General features: G+C 44.7%; 3 protein-coding genes and 1 long non-coding RNA gene across 4 annotated transcripts; 2 read left to right on the plus strand and 2 right to left on the minus strand.

The window, feature by feature from the left end:
• Positions 1–250: 250 nt before the first annotated feature.
• On the minus strand, positions 251–1,107 carry LOC100276660 (uncharacterized). The gene has a single exon (NM_001150392.2). It carries the CDS (start codon positions 1,021–1,023, stop codon positions 307–309), a length of 717 nt encoding a protein of 238 aa, NP_001143864.2. The 5' UTR covers positions 1,024–1,107; the 3' UTR covers positions 251–306.
• Positions 1,108–6,652: 5,545 nt separating this feature from the next.
• On the plus strand, positions 6,653–7,569 carry LOC100274960 (uncharacterized). The gene has a single exon (NM_001149196.2). It carries the CDS (start codon positions 6,732–6,734, stop codon positions 7,443–7,445), a length of 714 nt encoding a protein of 237 aa, NP_001142668.1. The 5' UTR covers positions 6,653–6,731; the 3' UTR covers positions 7,446–7,569.
• A 1,499-nt stretch (positions 7,570–9,068) lies between these two features.
• Positions 9,069–19,806, minus strand: LOC111365203 (uncharacterized). Its single transcript, NR_152230.1, has 5 exons — positions 19,688–19,806; positions 10,251–10,328; positions 9,898–10,095; positions 9,530–9,708; positions 9,069–9,436 (listed from the first exon to the last, which is right to left on the minus strand). It is a non-coding gene; the product is annotated as an uncharacterized lncRNA (long non-coding RNA).
• Positions 15,506–18,830, plus strand: LOC103643213 (uncharacterized). Its single transcript, XM_008666361.4, has one exon. It carries the CDS (start codon positions 17,961–17,963, stop codon positions 18,675–18,677), a length of 717 nt encoding a protein of 238 aa, XP_008664583.3. The 5' UTR covers positions 15,506–17,960; the 3' UTR covers positions 18,678–18,830.
• Positions 19,807–25,872: the final 6,066 nt, after the last annotated feature.

Genomic DNA, 25,872 nt, shown 5'->3' on the forward strand with positions numbered 1-25,872 from the left:
GATCTGGATGACTAATTTATTATGCTATCTCGGCTTAACCATTGTGGCTGTGATCTGGCATGCTTCTTGTATGAAGGACAAGATCCACTAATATAACCAAGGATCTGAAAACAAAGCGATCCATACTGAATGCACAAAACCACGTCAACAAAAATGAATTGGATCAAAACTGTCATTTTTTTCATTTCCGATTTTTTCCTGTACATTTGTACTCTATATACACATATTGCAAAGCAGCATCAAGATTAGCTAATCCTCAAAAAACGCGGATGCCAATCACAGGATGTCAAAAGCAACAAGGAGTATCTATGAGCTAAGAATGTTTAGGAGAGAGACCCTGCTCTGGACTAATATCCTGAACAGGTGTCCCGCTCCGCTCTCAAGATCTCCAATGCTGCACTCTAACGCCTGTAACTGGTCCTCCTCGCAGACAACCGCTTTTCTCTTGGAGAACGCCTTTGAGACAAGTGACTGCTTCGGCACTTCAATTTGCTTCGACAAGAGCTGCACCGTGGACTCAAGTAGAGAGATGGCGATATCCCTGGCCTTGGTCAGTAGCCTGACCATTGCACAGTCTGTCTTGTCAGAAACGGCCTTCTTGCTTGACTTCTTGAAAGACTGCTTAGCCTTCTTCACCAAGCGGCTGTAAGACTGGATCTTGGCCTGGACGGTTGCACCATCCCCTTTTCTTAGAGCCACTTGCAACTCTTGGATAATGGCCTTCAACTCAACGAAGATCTCCTGCATGGTGTTGCAGAGATCCAGCAGCTCGAGAGAAGACTCAGTTTCTCCGTCCAGCATCTTCCTTTGCTGGGAAGAGCAAACCTGGTTGCTCGGCAAGTGAGTCATCTCCACAACACTGCTGTAGATGTCTCCAAGCCTCCTCAAACCGTCACACATCGTGACGATACATGTTGATGGTGAGGAGATGATCGCCTCTAGAATACACATCTCTTGCTGCACTGCGGCTTCGCTGGACTGAGGCCTGGACGGCAAGCTTATGGACCTAAGATGGCAAGCCATATCGACCTGTAGTCTCTGGCTGGAAGTTCTTGTGTGTTTGAAATGAGGTAGAAGTAATATGAGAAGCGAACTTTTTTGCCTGATGATTCAAGTCTCTGCCGAGACCCTATTTATACACAGAGGGTATGAGGCAGCATCTTTTGAATGGTAGACAAAGAGAATCCTGCCATTTCTTCTCCTCAGTGTTGTCTCTCAAGGTCTGAGATCTGGCAGCAGCATAAGGAATCTGTTTCCTCCATCACGCCGCGTGTGTTCATCATTTTTTTTAGAGTTGCCAGCTATTCTCTCAGTGATCCATCACATTGTCATGCTTCAACTGTTGGCGACAATAATCAACAGGTTAGTTACTCTCCACTGGACAATCTTGACACAATTGCATGCTCCTGTGATTAGTTTAGTCATCGCTAACCAAGTTGTTGCGCAGTTGTTGGTGAACTACGTGTTATACAGTTGTTGCGCAGTTGCAGATGCCACATGCCAGTAGGTATTTTACTCTGCGCAACTCATGCTACTTACACGCTCTACCTCGTGTGCTGGAGCTGGTTTGCTTTAGTTATAGTTAGCAAGATCCATTGGACAAGGATCTGCTGCTTGTTGCTAAGGCAACATACTGCATCTTAGCAACGTGGGCATCTCATAATAAAGACATGTAATTATCAACTTGAACAGCGCGCCCTAACTACTTTAATAACTGCCACCAGTATGGAGCATCTTTAATTTGGAGCATCATTTTTTTTTTCTTAATAAAGAATTTCTGGATGGATGCTCCAAGCTTGGGTCATTGTATTGTATCATATGATTTATAACTGTAAAACAACAAAGAAGTGGTCCGAAATTGTGTTTCTGTTTTCAAGCGACTGTATTTCTGTGCAATACTTCTCATATACAGTGATCAGCTGATCCTCTACATGGTGGATGCTAATCATAGGGGCTCGGAGTTGGTACATCTATCTACAAGAAGGGAAACTATGCCTTGGATCAATTTTGTGAATAGTCCTCCCAAGTCTACCCTGAGTACCCTACCCTCTACAAGAACAATGTTCAGCTCCAAGACTTGTATTTGATTCACTTCACACAGAACTCTTCTCTTTAGGAATGTCTTGCTGCAGTGTGTCTCCCCTTCTGATAATCAATTGCACCACCTGAACTCTTGCATTGCATAGCGCTGAAGAGATCAAGCTGCAGCAGAACAGAGCTAGTCCTCCACTGCTTTCCTAAATGTTTGCATGTTGCTCAAAGCATCAAGCATTGTTCAGATGGTTGTGGAGCGAGGGCTGGAAGGCGCCCTCGCAGATCTTATATGGCAAGCGATGCTTAGAGCGGAAGATGCAGTGCTCTCTTCTTTGTAGAGGAGGCGAGAGGAATGATGCTCTAATGGCGTCTACTCTCCTTGGCCTTCTCTCTCTATATATAACGAAAGAAGTAGAAGCAATACACGCTTGAATCAGCAGACAAGAAGAATCACGAGTTTGCTGCCCATCTCTGTGGCAGGTTGTTGTTTTTTTCCCTTGTGGATAATTTATTGATTCATTCATACATGCTAATTAAGTAGTGTATCAGCCTGTCATGTCTCCAGTTGTTGCCTTGTTAATTGGAGGCAAACAAGTACACGGTGATGTTGTCTGAGTTACATCTATTAGGTGCACATTACGGGATGTGTAACCTCATTACGGAACGCATTGCTGTCATGTTTCAGTTGCATCTTTGGGTAGCCCGGACGGGCTGATGTTGGACCAACATTGCATTTTGCAACATGAATTGGCCAGACAAGAAGACAGGCTGCAAGTACTGTCCGGGGGGGGGGGGGGGGGGGGGGGGGGGGGGGGAGTGCTCGAGTCTGCTATTTTCCCTCTGTTGCTGCGTTTCCACCAAGGTCCATTTGGATTCTTGCTCAATCACCCATCCTTGTTTCATGAGTGAATGGATCAGTCACAGAAAATTAAAACAGCTATAATGGCACACACTGACAGTCCGACGTGCATGTGTAAATAAAGAAAGTATTGTATGTATATACATATGAACTTCTCTAAAAATTAAAGCTGCTATATACATTTCATGTTCTTAATGTTACACTATGTGTGGGTCGGCACCACAGTTGGACCACCGGTCCATTAGGGTTAGGGTTTCCTCTGAGTCTATATATGTAACCTTACTCTATGTAATAGATATGGAGTTCTAGTTTCCAATATGGTATCAGGTAGCTAGGTTTTCCTTCCTCACAACCCCACATCAGCCAGCTCTCTCCCACCCCTAGCCGATAGCACCAAGGCCGCCGACCAACCGCTGCTCCAGGAGGTTATTCCTTCCCTCTGGGGGAAGTCGCCAGCCTACGCTCCTCCTCTTCAGCCTTGTCATGCGCTCATTCTAATGCTCCGCTTCTCCTCCGCCATGGAGCTCGTCGACCCTCCCTACCTCGTCGTGCGCCATGGTCGGCCTCGGCGTGGTCCTGTTTCAGCGCTCCACTGCAAGCTCCTCCAGCACCCCTCCCTGCGCGAGTTGCCGGCGCGCCAGCGTGCCTCCACACGCTGCGAGGTGCCCAGATGGCCAGATCCGCGCGACCCTCCCTCCTCTCTGGGCGCGTGCACGGCGGCCGCCCTCGTCCCCGACTCGGCCGCCGCGCCTGCCCCGACTACCCCCCATCCCTGCTCAGGCACGGCCGCAGCCGTCCGCATGAACCCCGGCCATCCACAGTCGTGAAAGTCGCCTAGAGAGGGGTGAATAGACAAAACCTAAAAATTATAAACTTTGAATACGCACTTCACCCGGGGTTAGGGTTAGAAATAAATAATCTTGAATTTGGAGTGCAGAAGATAGTTCCTCTTGCTATGAATTGCTCAATCAATGCGGATAACTTTGGGAACAAACTCAAAACACTATGAGCAAGGGAACTTTAGAGAAAGAGAGGAGAGGTGAGAAACAAATCAAGTGATGAAGATCAACACAAATGAACACGGTGATTTGTTTCCCAAAGTTCGGTTCCAAGGAACCTACTCCCCGTTGAGGAGGCTACAAAGGTCGGGTCTATTCCAACCATTTCCCTCTCTCAATCGGTCACTTAGACCGGTCGAGTGCTTCTTCTTAATCACACGGGTCACTAAGACCCCATAAGGATCACCACACAATTAGGTGTCTCTTGCTAGCTTTACAAAGCACTTAGAAAGATTAGAGTGAGAAGAAGAAAGAAACCAAGCAACAACTTGCAACAAAACAAACACAAATCACCCTCTCAAGTCACTAAGCACTTTGATCACTTGACTTGATTTTGAAGCTTGGAGAGGATTTGATGTTTTGATTGTGTCTTTGGAGTGTATTCTTTTGCTCTAGCATTGAATGAGGAAGTTGCAATGCTTGGATGGCTTGAATGAAGGTGGTTGGGGTATTTATAGCCTCCAACCACTTCCTAGCCGTTGGCTGACTTTGCTGTCGATGGACATACCGAACAGTCTGGTGGTGCACCGGACACTGCACTGATCATTGTCCGGTGAGTGCCACGTCAGCCGACCGTTGGGGTTTGGAGCTGTTGACCGTTGAAGTCTTCTGTCTTCTTGCGGCACCGGACAGTCCGGTGGCAAATCGGACAGTCCGGTGCGATCTGCCATTGTAGACTGTCTCTGACTTCTGACGGTCAGACTGTTCTGCAGTCGACCGTTGGCAGTTGACCATTGCTCCGTTGGCTTACCGGACAGTCCGATGAATTTTAGTGGAATGGCTGTGAGAAAACCTGAGAGCGGCCAGTTTGCGGAGGTCTTCAGCCTGGGCACTGAACAGTGTTCGGTGCGCCATAGGCTACACCAAATCTTGTATGTTCCAAACTTTGTAGAATTACCTCAAGTCATTTTCTTTGTATGTTTATGTTGAACTTTATGCACCTGAGAAAAACATTCATCAGGCAAACTAGTTAGTCCATATGATTTGTGATGGACGTCAAACACAAAAATCGATTATAGGAAATGTTGAGGCCATTTACCTTTCAAGCCGCCTCCCCCCTCTTGGCTGCCCTGCACGTCTCTCCCCTGCGTCGGCATCTTCAACCGCACAACCCCTCGTCATCGTGCTGGGCCACCTCCTAACTGCCCGCGCTGACGCCCCGGCAGCGCCTCTCCCTTCGCGCTTCTCCCGTCGGGGTCAACCCCCTTGCCAGGCCCGACGTAGGCCCTGCCCAGCTGGAACCACCTCGTTGCTCTCCCCCTTCATCGCTGCCTTCGTTTGATCCGTCGTTGTCGCGACCTTCCTGGCTAGATCCACCGTCCCTTTGGCCGGATCACCATTTCATGGTTGAATTCGTCGGTGTCGTGGCCTTCCCGGCTGGATCCGTCAATACCCCTTCTATTCTGCCGTGGGTGCGGCCACGCTAATCGGCACAAATGTGTGCACTGTCGCAGACCTCCCTAGCGGCGGCAGGGCTCCTCGATGACCGGACGACTGAAGAAGCAAGAAGGTCCTCGGCCTCCTGGTGCTTTTTTATTCTGTCACCCCGCCGACCACTGATGCTCGAACGTCGACCCCTCCCGAAGAACAGGATACTGCTGCGTGTCTGCCGACCATGGCCACCTCGACTTCGGCTACCTTAGCATCCAGGGGCTATCGTCTTCTTGGAGTGCACACCGGTCTCTACTCCAGCTGCAACATTCGCACCACGACGCTGCAATTGCGGGGGGATTTCAACCTAGCTCCTACCTTCGGTTTCTACTCCAGTCTCATTGTGTGCAGTGCCCCCGTTGCGACTGCGGGATGATGTTAGACTGTGTGGGTAGGACAACACCACTGTTGGACCACCAACCCATTAGGGTTAGGGTTTCCCCTAAGTCTATATATGTAACCTTCCTCTATGCAATAGATATGGAGTTCTATTTAGATGATTAGCAAATCCATTTTACAGTAAAAAAGATCAGGGAATCCTTTAAACATGGACCTGGATCACATAAAATGAGATGGGTAGATGAGAGAATAGGCTTTCAAGTTTCAACACCACTCTCTAGACTAACAATTCTTTTATTGTTGCACATATTTTTTTGTCTACCATAATGGTCTTTGAGGAAGCAATCCTTCGTCCCAATCTGTTTGGGCAGAAAATGCAGTTGTGTCACAGCGCAGTAGTGCGTACATTGTTTTTGTAAGTAGCCTGACCATATCTTGTATTCAGGTAAATGCAATGCTATGCTAATTATTCAGCACTATAAAAATTGCAGAAACACGTGGGTGGCCAAGCATATACGCTGCTACTGCACAAGCTAATCCACCCTGTAATGATGTGATTATATTGGAATCGAGTGATTAAATGCGACTAACTTGGGAACCTGGTGCTGGAGGCGAGCAAGGGCATCTAGCTGTTCCTTCCTCCACTGACAACTTGTCTGTTCATCCATCATCTCGTGATCTGGATCAGATGCTCATCTTGCTGCCCTTCAACCGTGCAGGCGAGTTTGCCGCTCATATTGCAGACATAGCATCCTCCTAATCAAGCTAAGTTTGTGATGCTTCTTGGGTTTGGTGGCTTCTGCGGAAGTTCACCAGTTGGGTACACATGAGAACGATTCTTGCTGTCTGCTGGGTGCTGGCTCAGCTATGCAGTTGCTTCCACCTCCTTCGCTTTCGCTATATAAAGAGGAAAGACAGAGCCAGGAAGACCACCATTGCAGCACCTTGCCTTCTCTTCCCCATTTCAAGAGAAAAAAGAAGCTTCACAACTTCAGCTTCCATTCAAAGACATGGCTTGCCACCTTAGGTCCGCGAGTGTGCCTTCCAGCCCTCGTTCCAACAAAGCCAACATCGATGAACAGCTGCAGAGCCTGAAGGCAACCATCTCCTCACCTTCAGTGGCCATTGAAACCATGGTTGACGGTCTCAACAAGATGGTGGGCATCTACAGCTGCATTGACGAGCTCACATCCTTGGCCGGCAACCAACGTCAGCAGAGGAAGGCAGTGGAGGAGGAGCTCGATCGCTCCCTTGTCCTGCTTGACCTCTGCAACGCCATGCAAGAGAACTTTGCAGAGCTCAGGGTCAGCGTCCAGGAGATGCAGCTGGCTCTCAAGAGAGGAGACGACGTGTCTCTTCAGGCCAAGGTTCAGTCTTACGCTCGCTTGGCCAAGAAGGCACAGAAGCAGTTCAAGAAGATCAGCAGCAAGGCTGCCTCTGACATTGAAGGATGCAAGATAGTCAGGCTGTTGGCTGAAGCAAGGGAGATTGCTGTGTCGATGCTCGAATCGACATCACATCTCCTCTCGAAGAAGATCACGTTGCCCAGCGCTAGCAAGTGGTCTCTTGTGTCCAAGGCATTTGAGAAGAAGAAATTCGTGTGCAAGGAGGAGCAATTGCAGGCGTTGGAGTTGGACATTGTTGATCTTGAGAGCGGAGTTGCGACTTTGTTCAGGACGCTGATCCAGAGCAGAGTCTCTCTTCTGAACACTCTCACTTTGTAGATAGATCATACAACAACTCTAGTGCCTGCGATTAGCATCCGTGTTTTAGAGGATCTGCTGATCATCGAAACAATTTTGATGTATATATATGAGAGTGTACAGAAATATACTCAACTGGAAATCGATGTTTTGGGTCTATTTTCCTGCTGTCAATTTTCGCTTTCCATCTTTCATCTCGTTCAACATGGAGGACAGCTAAATAAAAAAAAACAATCAATGAAATGGGAGTGCTGCAGTTGAAGTTTCTTCAGAAAAATAAACTATCATAAGGTGCTGATGATTCGGTCCATTATCGGCCTGTTAATTTTAACGATAGACATAAGATCCTAATAAAGTGGATCTTGCTCCTTTAACTGATAGCATGCCAACTCTAGCCATGAGATTTGCACATGCAACTAATAGTTGTTCAGCATTCGGTAAGGTGCCAACGCATAAGAAATTTGGAAGGCATGTGATCATCTTGAAATTGCAGGATTCAGATTCTAAATGCTTAACGCACAGCAGGCAGGAGAAACAGACCAGCCTGTCAGTGTCATGAAGTACCAAGAACGCTGAAGTCAACTGTTCCTTCCACTAGCAATCTAGCATGTATCAACCAGCCTAGCCTAGCCAACAGCTGCACAACTTTGCTCTCCAATCTCACGATCTGAATCTTACACTAAACTATGCACCCGTGCAGATGGTTTTGCTGCCAGTTATTGAAACATCCAATACAACTCTTTTTATTACCATACTGTTTTTTTGGGTGCAAACTGATTTGGAGAGGTCTATAAATATCCCTTTTATGCTTGTTCTAACAACTGTTGTGGACTGAAGGTAAACTTGTGTCAGGGTGAAATATCAGGCATTGATGAGGCATTAGAAATCACTAGTTAGATGTTCGTGCATTACTACGTTTTTTATATATCATCTAAATAGACTCGTATAAATGAGATAGTCATTTAAAAAAATGACATCAAACCTCCACATTTTGTTTAATGTTTCCCTATTTTTGTCTAGAGGACATATCTAGTGCACATGGAAGCTTAGTACATATGGTGCATATATTAAATCATCACCACTCATCTTATATCTAACGTCTCTAGTTGATTATTGCAATTTATAAATAACACATTCCACCACTACACTCCACCACGTTGGAGGGTGTGATTAGTAAAATATACCAAACAACTACATACGTTAGATATAAGATGAATGCTGATGATTTAATATGTGCACTAAACTTCCATGTACACCAGATATGTTCTCTTTTGTCTATTACCATAGCTCGTTTGAAAAGTTACATTGATTACAGGAAAACAATAGGTTAACATGAAAAAGGCCAAAGCCACAAAATCAGAAATAGAATGGTTCAATTCAATTTCTACTCTCTTTCCATTAGACAAGTTTCGATTATGCTTCCCTTTGAACAGCTTGAGCGCTTGTGTTACAGCTGTCAAAACCAAGCTCCACAAGCTGACTTTCGCTTCAAAATCTCCTCCCTGCTAGAGGAGTTCTAGAGACAAATAGGATAAAACCTAATTCATTAAGACACAAATGTGACCAACGTGAAAACGATATATAAAGCTATCATTAGCTTCACCTGTGGGGGTTTGCAACTTGAGCTCTTGTGAGTAAAATGAATGGTAGTGAAATTGAAGTTAGTTCACGGTTACCGGTTTTAAATTAGTTCGCAGTTATCAGAAGCTTACAAGTGCTTGGAACATATAGAAGCAATAATAATAGTGAAAAAAGCAGTAAACTGGAAGAGGGGTTTGCTGCCGCACAATGGGAGCACCCTCACATGTCCTCGATGATTCCTTAGTATGTGTTTGATTTAAGGTCAAAATAGGATGAGGTGAGGGCGACACCGTCCCCTCGATTTTTTTGGATCACGCCGTCATCAAAAATTACTACGGTGTTTACCTCGCCCCCACGTGACTCTTATCCAAACACTATAGAAACTGTGGCCACCCCCTTCGATCCCTCCTTGTACGTCCAACCAAACACACCTATTATTCAAAGCAAATAAATGTATGCCAATTCTAAATGCCATAATTGAATGAAAAAATGAAGTTACAGCATGCAAAGGTGAGTTTGCTTACTCGAGTTGCTTGGCTGAGAGTAGGGCTAGAAAATAAGCTCGAGGCTCCCGAGCCGGCTCGAGCTCGGAGCGGCTCGGCTCGGAGCGGCTCGCGAGCCTCGAACGAGCCGAGCCGAGCCCCTTCTTTGAGCTCGTTTTTGCAGCGAGCCGAGCCGAGCCGGCTTGTTCCGGCTCGCGAGCCTTGCAAAAATGATCAATTTATGAAATAATAATGAATATTAGATAATTTTATAGATAATAGCTCATTTTTTAGTCTTCGATGATGAATATATTACAAGTTATAATTTAATTTACTCATAATGTTCAATGATGATTCTATATTTCAAATTTATATAATGTTAATTCACCAAATAATGCAACGATAAGTACCAGAATATGGCTCGCGAGTCAAGGTCGAGCCGAGCCTCTTTCGCCAGCTCGTGGAATGGACGAGCCGAGCCCAGCTCGTTCAGGCACCAAGCCGCACCGAGCCGAGCTCGGCTCGTTTCTAGCCCTAGCTGAGAGTCACTAACTTAGACAATTTCTCTTCATTGTATGTGTGCGGGGATGTCTTTCTCTGAAGATACAGTGGTGATTGATTGGTGAATTCAATTACAAATTGAATTTGTGAATATCCGGATAAATGCACTAAACTTAAAGAATATATATCTAAGAGCCTTCTCAAGAACTACAACTAGAAGAAACAGAAACTATAAATAGGTGGCCAACAATAATTCGCTTATCTTGTAAGAAGGGCACTGAAACTTCACCAGCTCGGCACCTCCCACTCATGGAACATTGTCCTTTATGTCAATCATGCACTGCATAGGACCATGAAAAGCATTAGGCACAACCATGTCAGATGCTTGTCAAAAATATAGATAGATTATGTCTAGCCAACCAGGCTAAGATATAATAGCTTGAATACACAAAGAACGATATACTCTTTTGCAACAAATTTACTTAGTGGTATAGAGACAAGCATTAAGCAATGCAAAGACATGTGTTATGCATTTTAGGATCATAAGTCACCAATGCAACGACATGTATTATGTTGGTAGAACAATAATATAATATAGTTGTTCAGAGAAAGCACTTGGAATCAACAAAATATATACAATCACTATTTCACAACTCAATCTCTTGCATATGAACACTAGGACACAACAATCTCCTAAAAATGTTAAGGACATGAGGCTCCACGAAGCTGTGATAATCACGAAGGAAATATAAAACTGAAATAAGAATATATAGATAGATCAAACTGAAAATAGTGATATGTCCAAGTGGTCATATGTCCAAGTGACCAGGGGAAAGCAAGAGATAACCTGTTCAAAAGCCTAACCACAGGCGGCAGCCCGCTGTCACGATGGCATCAAAAGTGACAGAAGAGAAACATGACAGAATTAGCTCATGGGATCAAATGTACCATGGACATCTCTTTATGAGAAATGAGATGGCTTTTGATACAACATATGTCCATGAGAAATGTGACAGAATTAACTTTTGATCCCATAAGCACGGATCTATAGTTTTTACAGAAGAGAATTAGCTTTTAATACAGCAATTTTATGTCATTCCTTACAAATTTCGATCTTCTACAGAAGAGATTTGAAAAAAAAATTACCTGTGAATTCAGATCACCACAGTCGGTAACATGTCATTTAGCTAAAACAAATAGGTAATAGCAGAGTTTGGAAAACAGATAGACAGGTTTTGGGTTTGAAAAATGCACAAATGAATCTCAAATGCAGAAAACTATTATATGTACATAGCTGTAAGCCATAAGATTGGAGGAGCTTATAGCTGAATGATGCAGCAAACAAATGATCCAGGACGCATCCATCAGTTTTATCTTAGTTTGTTCTAATCAGAGGCTTAATCCTGCTTACAATGAGGTTATATTGGAATCCACTAATCTTAATATCTACTTCAGCTTGAACTGGTAATGCTGACTGAGAGAAAAAAAATGCATAAGCACATTAGCTCCAAAATGAATTATAAACTAAAAAAGATATTGTATGTATTCAAAGGTAAGCCTTATCTGTGTGTAAGGAAAGTATTCTCCAAAAAATGACAATAGAAGAAGGTAGATGAAGGGGTCCCTCAAAATTCTCCAAGGGAAATCAAAGGATCTAAAATAGTAGAGTTTATGTTGATTGGAAGACTTCCTTAAGTCGTTTCAACATAGCCGGTCCCAAGCCCGGTAAAGGAGGAGGGTTGTGTTAGGTCTGGCAAACCAACGTAAAAACCAGCCAAATCTTATGGAGATGAAACCACAAAGAAAATCGTTGGGGCGTAACCCTCTTAGCGACGCGCCATATCGGAACCCGGGTATGGTGTTAAATGAGCAAGGGCCGGGCCGTCACCCCTTAAGTGACGCGCCGTCTCTTGATCTGGAGTCGGTGATAAATGAGCAAGGATCGGGTCGTCGCATCCTTAGTGGCGCGCTACATCGACGCCCGGGTGTAGTGGAAAATGAGCAAGGGTCTTTGCATCTTCCTCGGCGGGTGCGAAGGGTAAGGAAGTTAGTCGAGCCAACTAGGGTCCGTGTAGGTAGTTGGAACGTAGGTTCCTTAACAGGTAAGTTACGAGAAATAGTTGACGTTGCGGTGAGGAGACGAGTAAATATTTTATGCGTTCAAGAGACCAAGTGGAAAGGACAGAAGGCGAAGGAAGTGGAAGGTACAGGCTTCAAGTTGTGGTACACGGGGACTGCAACAAACAAGAATGGAGTAGGCGTCTTGATCGATAAGAGCCTTAAAGATGGAGTAGTAGATGTTAAGAGGGTAGGAGATAGAATCATCCTAGTCAAGCTAGTCATTGGGGACTTGGTTCTCAATGTTATCAGCGCGTATGCTCCTCAAGTAGGCCTTAATGAGAACTCAAAGAGGGAGTTCTGGGAAGGCCTGGAGGACATGGTTAGTAGTGTGCCAGTTGGCGAGAAGCTCTTCATAGGAGGAGATCTCAATGGCCATGTGGGTACATCTAGCACCAGTTTCGAGGGTGTGCATGGAGGCTTCGGCTTTGGGACTAGGAATCAAGAAGGAGAGGAAATCCTGAACTTTGCCCTAGCCTATGACATGTTTATAGCAAACACTTTCTTTAGGAAGAGGACATCCCACCTGGTGACCTTCAGTAGTGGCCAACACACTAGCCAGATTGATTTCGTCCTCTTGAGAAAAGAGGACAGGCATGCCTGCTTAGATTGCAAGGTTATACCTGGAGAGTGTGTGGTAACCCAACATAAGCTTGTCGTAGCTGACTTCCGTTTTAAGATTCGTTTACAACGGAATAAGCATAACAAGGTCACTAGAACAAAGTGGTGGAAGCTTAAAGGGGATGTGGCCCAAACTTTCAAGGAGAGAGTTATCGAGGAGGGCCCTTGGGCAGAAGAGGGAGACTCAAATATCATGTGGAGGAAGATGGCGATGTGCATCCGAAAGATAGCTTCAGAAGAGTTTGGGCTGAGTCAAGGAAACAGAAGGGAAGTTAAAGACACTTGGTGGTGGAACGAAGATGTCCAAAAGGCTATCAAGGAGAAGAAAGATTGCTACAAACGCTTACATCATGACAAGTGTGCAGAAAACATAGAGAAGTATAGGATAGCGAAGAAGTCTGCAAAGCGAGCGGTTAGTAGAGCCCGGGGTCAAGCCTTTGACAACCTTTATCAACAGTTGGACACAAAGCAGGGAGAAAAGGATATCTATAGGATGGCCAAGATTCGTGAAAGGAAGACAAGGGATGTCAACCAAGTCAAATGCATCAAGGATGAAGCAAACCAACTATTAGTGAAGAATGAAGAGATCAAGAATAGATGGAAGGAGTACTTCAACAAATTGTTCAATGGAGGGAATGAGAGTTCTACAATAGAATTGGACGAACCATTCGATGACAACAACAGGGGTTTTGTGCGAAGGATACAAGAATATGAAGTTAAGGAGGCACTAAAAAGGATGAAGGTAGGAAAGGCGATGGGCCCTGATGGTATCCCTATCGAGGTATGGAGATGCCTTGGAGACATAGCGATAGTATGGCTGACTAAGCTTTTCAACACCATCTTTCGGACAAACAGAATGCCCGACGAGTGGCGGCGGAGTACATTAGTACCAATCTTCAAGAACAAAGGAGATGTTCAAAGTTGTACTAATTACCGTGGAATTAAACTCATGAGCCATACAATGAAGCTATGGGAGAGAGTCATTGAACACCGCCTGCGAAAGCTGACGAGCGTGACCCAAAATCAGTTTGGTTTCATGCCCGGGAGATCAACTATGGAGGCCATTTTCTTACTAAGACAACTTATGGAGAGATTCAGAGAACAAAAGAAAGACCTGCATATGGTCTTCATAGACTTGGAGAAGGCTTATGACAAAGTACCCAGGAGTGTAATGTGGTGGGCCTTGGAAAAACACAAAGTAGCAACAAAGTACATTAATCTTATTAAAGATATGTACACTAATGTTGTGACAAGTGTCCGAACAAGTGATGGGGACACCGATGACTTTCCAATTAACATAGGACTACATCAAGGGTCGGCTTTGAGCCCTTATCTTTTCGCTTTGGTGATAGATGTGGTCACAAGGGACATACAAGGAGATATACCGTGGTGTATGCTTTTTGCCGATGATGTGGTACTTATTGAGGAGAGTAGGAGTGGTGTTTCGCAAAAGTTGGAATTGTGGAGGCAGACGCTGGAAGCAAAAGGTTTTAGGCTTAGTAGGTCTAAAACGGAGTATATGAAGTGTGATTTCAGTGCCATGGGGTATGAAGATGGCGATGTTAGTCTTGATGGGCAAGTGGTACCCAAGAAAGACACTTTTCGTTACTTAGGATCAATGCTTCAGAAGGATGGAGACATCGATGAGGATGTCAGTCATAGAATTAAAGCTGGATGGTTGAAGTGGCGGCAAGCGGCGGGTGTCTTATGCGACCCCCGGGTGCCACACAAACTAAAAGGCAAATTCTACAGGACAGCAATCCGGCCGGCTATGTTGTATGGAGCAGAATGTTGGCCCACTAAAAGACGACATGTCCAACAACTGTGTGTGGCAGAGATGCGTATGTTGCGCTGGATATGTGGCCACACAAGGAGAGACCGAGTCCGGAATGATGACATACGAGAGAGAGTAGGAGTGGCGCCAATTGAGGAGAAGCTTATGCAACATCGTTTGAGATGGTTTGGACATATCCAACGAAGACCTGAAGAGGCACCAGTGCATATCGGAATAATTAGGCGTCCCGAGAATGTGAAGAGAGGTAGAGGTCGACCAACCTTGACGTGGACAGAGGCAGTGAAGAGGGACCTGAAGGAGTGGAATATTGATAAAGAGCTCGCCGTGGATAGGAAGGGGTGGAAGTGTGCAATTCACGTGCCAGAACCTTGATTTATAGTTCCGCTTTTCCTCCTTAATCGTTTGACCTTTTCTTGTGCCCATTTAGACCTTGCTGGTTCTTGTGGGTTTTATCTCTTTTATGTGTTCCCCCGTTTCGTCGTTTTCGGTTCTCCTTTGCCTTTGTTTCCCCTGTTTTCTTTGGGGGTTGAGCTCTGAGGTTTTCATACGGGGTTTCATCTCTAGCCTACCCCAACGTGCTTGGGACAAAAGGCTTTGTTGTTGTTGTTGTTGTTGTTGTTGTTAATATAATGATATGTAGCTTTATGTGGATTTGAGTAAAAAGAAAAGTTCAGTTATGCAAAACCTCCGGCGCCAGCAACAGAGGGATAATAGCAGAGTGCTTTTAATAGGGTGGCAAAAGCTTTGCCATAGATTTATTAGAAGAATAACATAAAAAGAACATAGCAGAATGGAGCACTGTTCTTCTCACATTCGCTTTCCCTCTTCATTTCAAGCATCAGAGCTGGTCAGCTGGACAGTGCTTGCAGACTGTCTTCTTATCTGGCCAAGCCATGTCGCGAAATGCCAATGTAGGTCCAACATCAGCCCTGCAGAAAATGTGCCCAGGCATGCATGGAGATGCTGAAACATGACAGCAACGTTGCATAGCAATGTTAGCTATCCTGAAATGTTGAAGCATCATGTGCACGATGTAGATCTGATCCAAAAAATGCATCTTGTGTACGTGTTTGCCTCCAATGATTGAGACATGACAGGCTTATACACTATTTAGATGCCTGAATCAATAAATTATCCAAAAGAAAATAATCGTCCTGTCGTAGAGATGGGCAGCAAAGTCACAAGCAACTCAACCGGCAAGATTCTTCTTGTCTGCTGATTCACGTGTGTGATGGTTCTACTTCTTTCATTATATATAGAGAGACACCATTAGAACACCATACCCTTACCTTCTTCTCTAGAAGGAAGATAGCACTGCAGTTTTTGCTGCAAGAATGGCTTACCATCTAAGATCTCCAAGTGCGCTTTCTAGCCCTTATATATCCAGAGACACCATTAGAGCACCATACCCTTCCCTTCTCTAAAAGGAAGACAGCACTGCAGTTTTTGCTCCAAGAGTGGCTTCAAGATCTGCAAGTGCACTTTCTAGCAGTTGCTCTCGCTCCAATGAAATCAGTGTTGAGGACCAGTTGCAGAGCACAAGGAAACTGTATCTTCAGCCTCTTCAACCATTGCAACAATTTACGTGTTTTGGAGAGGTTTGGAAGCATGTTCAACGGCATTGAGGAGACTATGTCCTTGCCTAGCAGCCAAGTCAACCCTCGCCAATCTAAGAAAAGGAAAGCAGCGGAGGACGAGCACTCTTTTCTGCTACTCGATCTTTGCAGCGCCATGCGTGCGAGAGAGCACCTCAGGTATTAAGGTGGGTGGCCATGAAAAACAATTGGTTGTAAAAAGAGGAGAAAACGCAGAAATTGAATCCAACATTCAGTTTCAGTCCTATATCCGCTTTGCAAAGAAGATCCAGAAGCAGTTCAAGAAGATCAGTGAACAGTCTACTTCAGCCAACCAGGAGAGCTGCAGGATAGTCAAGCGGGTGAAACTAGAGACACTGATAGCTCAAATCGCCAGCCCTACTCACATATCATATTGAATTTAATTGCAGTGCAAAGTTCTAGAGTGGTCTCTCATCCTCCATAAGACATTCCAGGAGAGCAGAGTTCCATGTGAAGTGGAGCAATTAGAGGTCTTGGAGATAGAAATTGTTGATCTGGAGGCTTTGTTCACAAAGCTGATCCAAAGCACATTTTCCCTTCTCAACACTGTCAGCTTGAAGATAGTCGTATCAACTCTGAGCCTGTCACATCTGATTTGAGGATTAGCTGATCACTCTATATAAGAAGAATTGTACAACAAAACTGTCATTTTTTTCCAAATTAGGGTCTCCTTTCCATCACTGAATGCAAAAGTCAATTGAAAAAAAACATTTTGGATGTGCGTGCGCGAGTGTGATACAATGACCCAAATAAGCATTTGTTCAGATTTTTTTAAATGCTACTCCAAAGATGCTTGACATCAGTGATTGTTATTAAAGTAGTTAGGGCGCACTGTCCAAGTTGATATTTGCATGGCTTTATTATGAGATGGCCACGTTGCTCAGATGCAACATGTTGCCTCTGCAACAAGCAGCAGATCCTTGTCCAGTGGATCTGGCTATCTACAGCCAAAGCAAGCCAGCTCCAACACACGAAGTGGAGCGTGTAAGTAGCATGAGCTGTGCAGAATAAAATACCTGCTGGCATTGGCGATTGTGCAACTACGTAACACGCACTTCACCAGTAATATTGGGTTAGAGATCAATAAACTAATCCGTGGAGCATGCAATTGCGTCAAGATTGGCCAGTAGAGTAACTAATCTGTTGATTCTTGTTGCCAATAGTTGGAGCATCACAATGTGATAGATCACTGGGAGAATAGCTGGCACACTAAAAAATTGATAAACACACGCGTGATGAAGGAAACAGATTCCTTATGCTGCTGCCAGATCTCAAACCTTGATAGACAACACTGAGGAGATCAAGATGGCAGGATTCTCTTTGTCTACCCTTCAAAAGATGCTGACTCATACCCTCGCTCTATAAAATAGGTCTTGGCAAAGGCTTGACTCGTCAAGAAAAAAATTTCACCAATAATACACGGTTAGCAATCACTAAACTAATCCGATGAGCATGCAATAGTGCCAAGAATGCTGAGTAGAATAACTAACCTGTTGATTCTTGTTGCCAATAGTTGGAGCATGACAATGTGATAGATCACTGGGGCAATAGCTGGCACAGTAAAAAATTAATAAACACACGCGTGATGGAGGAAACAGATTCCTTATGCTGCTGCCAGATCTAAAAACTTGATAGACAGCATTGAGAAGATGAAATGGCAGGATTCCTTTTGTCTACCCATCAAAAGATGCTGCCTCATACCCTCTTCTCTCTATAAATAGGTCTCGACAGAGACTTGATTCATCAGGCAAAAAAATCGCTTCTCATTTCTTCCACCTCATTTCAATACCAAAAAAGTTTAAGCCAGAGACTATACATCGATATGGCTTCCCATCTTAGGTCGATAAGCTTGCCGTCTAGGCTTCACTCCAGCGAAGCTGTAGTGCAACAAGAGCTGTGCATCCTAGAGGCAGTGATCTCCTCACCTTCCACATGTATCGTCACAATGTGTGAAAGTTTGAGGAGGCTTGGAGACATCTACAGCAATGTTGAAGAGATGACTCACTTGCCAAGCAACCAAGTTTGCTCTTCCCAGCAAAGGAAAATGTTGGATGCAGAAATCGAATCTTCTCTCGAGCTGCTGGATCTCTGCAACACCATGCAAGAGATCTTTGTTGAGTTGAAGGCCATTATCCAAGATCTGCAAGTGGCTCTAAGAAAAGGAGATGATGCCACCGTTCAAGCCAAGATCCAGTCTTATAGCCGCTTGGTGAAGAAGGCTAAACAATCTTTCAAGAAGGCATGCAAGAAGGTCACTCCTGCCAGCACAGATTGTGCAATTATCAGGCTACTGACCAAGGCTAGGGAGATCACCATCTCTCTACTTGAGTCGACGCTGCAGCTCTTGTCGAAGCAAATCGAAATGCCTAAGCAGTCGCTTGTCTCGAAGGCATTTTCCAAGAGAAAAGCAGCTGTTTGCGAGGAGGACCAGTTACAGGTGTTAGAGTCCAGCATTGGAGATCTTGAGAGCGGAGCAGGACACCTGTTCAGGATATTGGTCCAGAGCAGGGTTTCTCTCCTAAACATCCTTAGCTCATAGATACTCCTTTGTTGCCTTTTGACATCCTGTGATTGGCATCCGTGTTTTTGGGGATTAGCTGATCAATTTTGTAATATGTATATAGTACAAATACATGTACAGGAAAAAAATCAGAAAGGAAGAAAGGCATATAAGTTTGATCCATTTCATGTTTCCCGATGTGGTCTTCTGCTGCCAGTATACTTTTTATTGCGATCCTTATTTTGTGGATCTTGCTCAGCGTACACTAAGCATTCCAGACCAGAGCCACGAGGGTGGTTAAGCTATGATTAGCACAATAAATTAATCATCCACATTCCACTTCCATGTTTGTGTGGTATACCAATATCAATGAACATTTAGTTTTTCAGAACGGATACAAATTTCTATTCCGAGTACAGGAACAATTGCCTCAAGATGCAGATCATTCTGTTAGCATGTTTATTACTGTCTATACATCACATTCCCGTGTATCGGTGTATGCATTTCTATCAAGAATACACAAGCCATCCAGCGCCGCATGCATTCCATCGTGCTTCAGTCAGAATATATCTACTCGATTGATAAATTTCTTAAACCCCGAGCCCCGGAGACAATTAACAACTAAGGCCCTGTTCGGGCCCTGTTCGGTTAGAGGTAGATTGAGGGGGGTTGGAGGGGATTCAATCCCTTTCTATACAAATTTATATAGAAGGGGATTGAATCCCCTCCAATCCCCCTTAAACCCCTTCAAACCGAATAAGCCCTAAATAATCTCACATCCGAATCCAAGCAAATCCATTCGAGCTGCCATAAACCAACTCGATTGGACAAAGTGATGAATGCAAATGGAAGGTGCGGTTAGCTCTTTGGTCAGGTGCATGGCGTGGTCCCGTGCAGGAAGCTTTGGGGTGGGATACAGATAGGCTACAGGCCACCTTCCCGTGCCCTGACCTGGACTCCGACGCAACGCATTCCCTCCGTTTCATCCTCCTGGCCGGCGGCAACCTCGCCTAATAATTCGAGATGGTGGTGGGTTGGGTGGTCCGCACCTTGGCTCAGGCCTTCTCCTCTGGACCGCGGATCCGACGAATCAACGATGGTGGCGAGGTCCAAATCCTTCCGCCGGAGTCGACCTTAGAGAACCGCCGTCGCCGCCCACTGAACACTGGACCCGAATTTTTTGCATTTTGGCACTTTCTCGAAAAAAAATCACGTTTAGACCCTAAAAATTTTAATGTCATTTTTGGACCCTTTGCTCGGCGCCATAGCCTATGGTGCCGAAGTAACACAGCTCGGCGTCATAGGCTATGGCGCCGAGGTACGTGCTGCGCTGGCACAACCGGACGCCGTGGCGCCGACGTGGCACCGAGCTCGGCGTCAAGATCTATAACGCTGAGCTCGGTTGTATAACCACAAAGCCTATCTAGCTTAGTTGGTACATTGCAAGGCTCTTAATCTTGTAGTTGTGGGTTCGAGCCTCATGGTGGGCATTTAATATTTTTTTGTCTTTGTCACTGATTTATTTTTTTTGTCTAGATTTTTTATCTCGCTGATTTGTCCGTCCAGATTTATTTCTCATCCATATTTTTTTGTTAAGGATCATATAATTGTTCATCCCAAATAAAATAAACATGTTTCATATCGCTGCTTCTGTCAACTGTACTTAAAAACAACAGTTTTTAGTGTTCTTATTCACTTGATTTATTTCTTTGCTGGCGGTAACGTTGGCTAATATATTTAAATGCAGGGTACAAGTATATTAATTGAACCTGCTGTTATATCACTTCATATTATTTTTTACAAAGCGTTCATGATAGATGGGTACTAAATCTTTTGTTTTCAGTTTTACATGTGCCAATACACTAATAAATCAAATCCCAATAAGTGAATCTTCGATTGCTTATTTAGGTCCAAAGCAAAGGTCAACTAGCAAACAATATAACGAGGATTTGGTAAAGTTTCATTTCTCCAAGTGTATTATGTGATGTATTTATTAGAAATGGTATTTTGTGAGTATTCATGAGAGTGTTCTTTATGCAGGAGTTTAATACAGGAGATTGGACGAGAAAAACTAAAAAGATTGGACGAGTATTTTTTTCTTACAACACGACACAAAGAGAAAAGTGAAAATCAGAAAAGAAAAAAAGCATGAAAAGGTAGCAGAGTATGCATGGCGAGGACGAAGAGGCTGGCTCATCACTCAGCGAGTTCTTCTTTTTGAAAGGAAGGGGCAAAAGACTTGCCGCTCCGATATATATTATATTAGAGAGAAAAGAAATGGATAATACAAAACCAAAGCGACTGGAGGGCAGAGGAAAAGAAAGAAAAATAAAAATAAAAAGAGTAGAACAGAAACCCACTAGACCAGACCAACAAGACCTCAGCTACTAGCAATATCTGATGACTGCAAGGGCCACTTGATTAACGCTTCTATGCTGACTTTGGAAAATTCCGTTATTCCTTTCCAGCCATAAATTCCACCAAAAATGAATTAGCAGGCCGTCGAAGCGTCTTCTTGACTGACTGTTGCAAAGGCTATGCAGACCCGTCCACCAATCATACAAAGATGTGTCGCTGAGAATCCCATTCGAGAGAGGAAGGTTGGCCCAGGACAACACTTTGTTCCACACCTCTCTACTAAAGGGGCAGTCCTTGCATAAGTGTAGAATTGTTTCTGGGGCTGAGTTACAGAGACAACATATTGGGTTGCAAGGCCAACCCCTTTTAAGAAGGTTATCGGCCGTTATAATTTTCTTATGTAGTAATGTCCAGGCAAAAAAACGGCACCTCGGTTCCACCTTAGCCTTCCAAATAGGGCAGAGATTCATTGTACTGTAATTAGATGAGAATTGGATGTTGTAAGCACTGCTTGCACTGTACTGCCCATCTGCCGACCATCTCCAAGTAATGGTGTCCTCCAAACCATTGAGCTCTTGCATGTTACCTATGGCTTGCCAAAGAGAGACGAACTCTCTAAGCTCAACCTCCCCCGAGCATGGGAAGCATAATCGTATCCAATTGTTGTTAGTGAGTGCTTTGTCAACCGTGATGTTCTTCCTCTTTGTCTTCCTGAAGAGTGAAGGTGCAATGCTCTTAGGGGCTTGACCTTGGATCCAGCTAGATTTCCAGAACTCAGCTATCTTTCCATTGCCAACCGTCACCATTGTGGATGCATTGAAGAGATCTTCATCAGTTCTGTCACAAGGAAGCTTCATGGCAGTCCACGCCCTGTTTTTGCTCTTCCATCGTAACCAAAGCCATCTTAGTCTTAACCCCCTCGCAAAACGATCAAGATCCAGAATTCCAAGACCCCCCTTGCTCTTTGGGAGGCAAGTTGTGGGCCAGTTGATAAGGCAGTGACCCCCGGAGCAAGCCTCTGGATTGTTCCCTTTCCACAGGAAGTTTCGTCTCATTTTGTCAATTGAATGCAGCAACCATTTTTGAGGCGGAAAAACCGTTAGATGGTAGATTGGCTGTGCGGATAGCACCGATTTTACTAGAGTTTCCCTACCAGCCTTGGACAGCAGTTTACCTTTCCAACCAGCCAACTTGTTGTTAATTTTTTTGATTAGTGGTTGGAGATCAGTCCTTTTTACATTCCTGTAATGAAGGGGTAGCCCTAGATACTTTCCAGGTAGGCTAGAGTAATTTCCGGGGAACACGTCCATTAGCGTTGGCCATAATGATGCTGGATATCGAATTGGGAAAATTTCTGTTTTGTCATAGTTGATCTTTAGTCCTGAACACCCCTCGAACGTGTTGAGAATCCCTTTCAGCACCTCCAAGTCTGATTTGTCAACTCTGACAAAAACACCCGCATCATCCGCGTAGAGAGAGCACCGAAGCTTAGCTCCTCTAGGCAATACCTGTCCAAGCAGTCCATCCTCAGCGGCCTTCTCAATCATCCGATGCAGCGGGTCCATCGCTAAAATGAATAGGAAGGGAGATAGAGGGTCCCCTTGTCGAACCCCACGTCTGTGTTTGATTGCCTTTGAACGTTGCCCATTTAAAATTATTCTTGAGGAGGACGATCCCAGGATTTCAGCTACCCAATTGCGCCATTTCTGGGAGAACCCACATGCCCTTAACACATCCAAGAGATATGCCCAATTCAGGGTGTCGAAAGCTTTAGAGATGTCAAGCTTGACAAATAGAGCTGGATTACCTTTTTTATGCAGCTTCATGATCACCCTCTGCACGTATAGAAAGTTGTCATGTATTGACCGGTTCTGGATGAAGGCATTCTGAGCGTTGGATATAATTTCGTTCATTCTTGGCGCAAGCCTATTTGCCATGATTTTTGTTATAATTTTCATGAAGCTATTGATCAGGCTTATCTGCCTAAACCTATCAATTCTGTCAGCATTTTCCCCCTTGGGTATGAGGATGATGTTTGCTTCGTTGACCTGGTGCAGGCTTTTGGATCTATGTTGGAAAAAATCATTTATTGCCATGGAGAGGTCGTTTTTGATCAACTCAAAGCAGCATTTGTAGAACTGTCCAATGAACCCATCCGGCCCGGGAGCCTTTTCAGATTGAAGCCTCATGATCACGTCCTTAATTTCACTATCATCAATCAAGTTGTCCAGCTCAGCTAGCTCAAAAGGAGCATACCCCAGATGGTCCCAACAAACAGCACTGCTCCTCCTTCCTGTCATGCCTAGAATCTGACCGAAGTGATGCTGTACCTCGTTCATTTTGTCTTACTGGCTCGTTAACAGCGTGTCATCTCGAATTAGCGATCTGATTAAATTTTTCCTTCTTCTATTATTGGCCGCCAAGTGAAAGAACTTAGTGTTAGCATCGCCTAATCGCATCCAAGTAAGTCTGGAATGTTGTCTTGCTCGTGACCTCTGAGCGGAGGCAATATCCAGAATCTTGATTTTAAGGGTCCTCCTGAATTCCAATTCTTCGGAGGAGAGTTGTCTAATTTCTTGTGCTTTCTCCAGAAGAGTGAGGATGATCTGAATGATAGCCATCCACACTTTGAAGTTGCCAACTGTATTGCGTCTCCAGGTCAAAAGAGCCTTGGCTGTGCGAGTCATCTTCACGTGAAGGCGAAGGATTGCATCATCAGTGTTAACTGTAGAATTCCATGCTTGATGGACTACCTCATTGAACCCCTCAATCTGTGGCCAGAACGATTCGAATCTGAACCCCCGGTAGAATTTAACCGTAGAGTGGCCTTGCATTAACAGTGGGCAATGGTCCGACGTCATGGAGCACATGGAGAGTAGATCAGCTGCGGGGTACAGATCATGCCATTCTGTTGTCGTGAAGAATCTGTCAATCCTAGTCATGGTAGGGTTAGCTTGTTCATTTGACCAGGTAAATGCTCTATCGGTGAGATCTAGCTCTAAGAGGTGCAGATCATCAATTGTGCTATTGAACTGCCTCATCACCCTTCTGTTGATTGACCCTTTGTTTTTTTCTCTTGCTCTCTTGATCATGTTGAAGTCACCTAAAATTACCCATTCTGGCCTCACCATGGTTTGAATGTTTCTGAGCTCAGAGAGGAATATCATTTTTTTCATTGTCCGGTTGGGGGCCGTAAACACCCGTGAGATCCCAAACTTCATCCACCAATCTGGAAATGATCCGGACAGACAGCGAATAGGCTGCAGAGCCTGGTAAGAGGACCAAGTCAAAGTAGTCTAAATCGGTAGCGATTAGGATGCCGCCTGAGGCGCCCTGAGAAGGCACATGAAAAGTTTGATTTGCAAGCTTAGCACCAACAGTTTCCTTTAATAATATATTTGACCAGCTCGAGATCTTTGTCTCTTGAAGGCAAACAATGGATGCGCCAGTGGATAGAATTGTATGCCTTACGCTTTCTCTCTTAGCATGGTCATTTAACCCCCGCACATTCCAAGAGAAAATAGTGCATTTTGGATTCATAAAGTAATAAAAACCACTCTAATTGAGACAGAACGAAGCCACCAATCAAATCCCAGCCAGGAACCCTGCTGCAGCAAACCAACAGTGAATAATAATTTCGAACAAGGATTCGTCGAACTAGTACAAAGCCCAGAACCAAAGGACAATCTGAGAGTACAGGGATACAAAGGCATGCCAGGGACCCTATAGCACTGCCCAGACGCGCTAAAACTAGCAGAAATTAAAAAGAGAAAAAAGGGTGGGGTGGACCCGGAACCGCGCCAAAAGCGCCTAGCCATCTGAGGAAACATTGATCAGCAAAAGAACCACCAACAAACCCAGTCGCAGCAGCTCAGAACCCCTTATCCTTCACGGCTTCGATGGTTGGCATCACCTTTCGACCCTTCTTTTTAGTCTTCCCTGCCTTCACGTTGTCTTGATTTATCAGCTCCATGATTGCCTCCATTTGGTTCTTGGTAAGAGGCCTTGTGAATAGACTTGCGATCTGCTCAAATGAATCATCAAAATCAGTAAAGTCTGAAGAACTAGAGCAGTCTGGAATTTTAACTGCAGAATTGTTAAGTTTGGCGCGAATGATTTCCTGAGCTTTGGATATTGCATCTCGGTTAGTACCAGTCTTAAAGTTTTTCTTCGCAGCCAACCTAACACTTGATCTTCTAGTGGTGGGTTGCTTCTGAAATTTTAATGTATGTGATGAATTGGTCGTGTTACTTTTCGGCAGAGATGGGATCAGTGGTGGTTCTGGTGGCGTTGTTATTGCTGCGATGAAGTTGGTCAACTGAGTATTGTCGGCTAAGCTGTTCCCTGCCCTCAGAGCAGGAGGAGCTCTCAAGGTTTCATGATTATTGCTGTCAACTGGTTGACACATTGGATGGTTATCGCTAACGCCCGACTGAAAAACTGGGCAGGACAAATTGTGGATAGTTGGGGCACCCATTAGGCCGACCCGTTCAGCAGCTGGCAAGTTGTGATGTACAGCTTGATTAGCATTCACGAGTTGGGAGCCTAGCAACTCAACCGATTGGGCAGCTATGGACTTGGCTGGAACAGAATTGTCCAGGGTCAGAACATTGTCTAAATTGTCGAGGACAGTAGCTGGCAAGTTGTGATCTACAGTTTGATTGTCGTTTACCAGTTGGGGGCGTAAAAACTCAGTCGGTTGGACAGCTGGGGCCTTGGCTGCAATAGAATTGTTCAGGGCCAGAACACTGTCTAAGCTATTTAGAATTGAGGCGAAAACATTATTAAGATCCACAGAATTGGTTACCTTGCACTTGGAGGCATCAGGGTCATGTGAGGTTTCCTGGTTGACACCGCCAACAGACCCTGGCGTGCT

This window comes from Zea mays, chromosome 1 (genome assembly GCF_902167145.1).
Source record: "Zea mays cultivar B73 chromosome 1, Zm-B73-REFERENCE-NAM-5.0, whole genome shotgun sequence".
In the NCBI taxonomy this organism is placed as follows: Eukaryota; Viridiplantae; Streptophyta; class Magnoliopsida; order Poales; family Poaceae; genus Zea; species Zea mays.

Bases quoted from the DNA above. Each gene is read 5' to 3' on its own strand.
- LOC100274960 (NM_001149196.2), top strand. From the start codon at position 6,732: ATGGCTTGCCACCTTAGGTCCGCGAGTGTGCCTTCCAGCCCTCGTTCC.
- LOC100276660 (NM_001150392.2), bottom strand. From the start codon at position 1,023: ATGGCTTGCCATCTTAGGTCCATAAGCTTGCCGTCCAGGCCTCAGTCC.
- LOC103643213 (XM_008666361.4), top strand. From the start codon at position 17,961: ATGGCTTCCCATCTTAGGTCGATAAGCTTGCCGTCTAGGCTTCACTCC.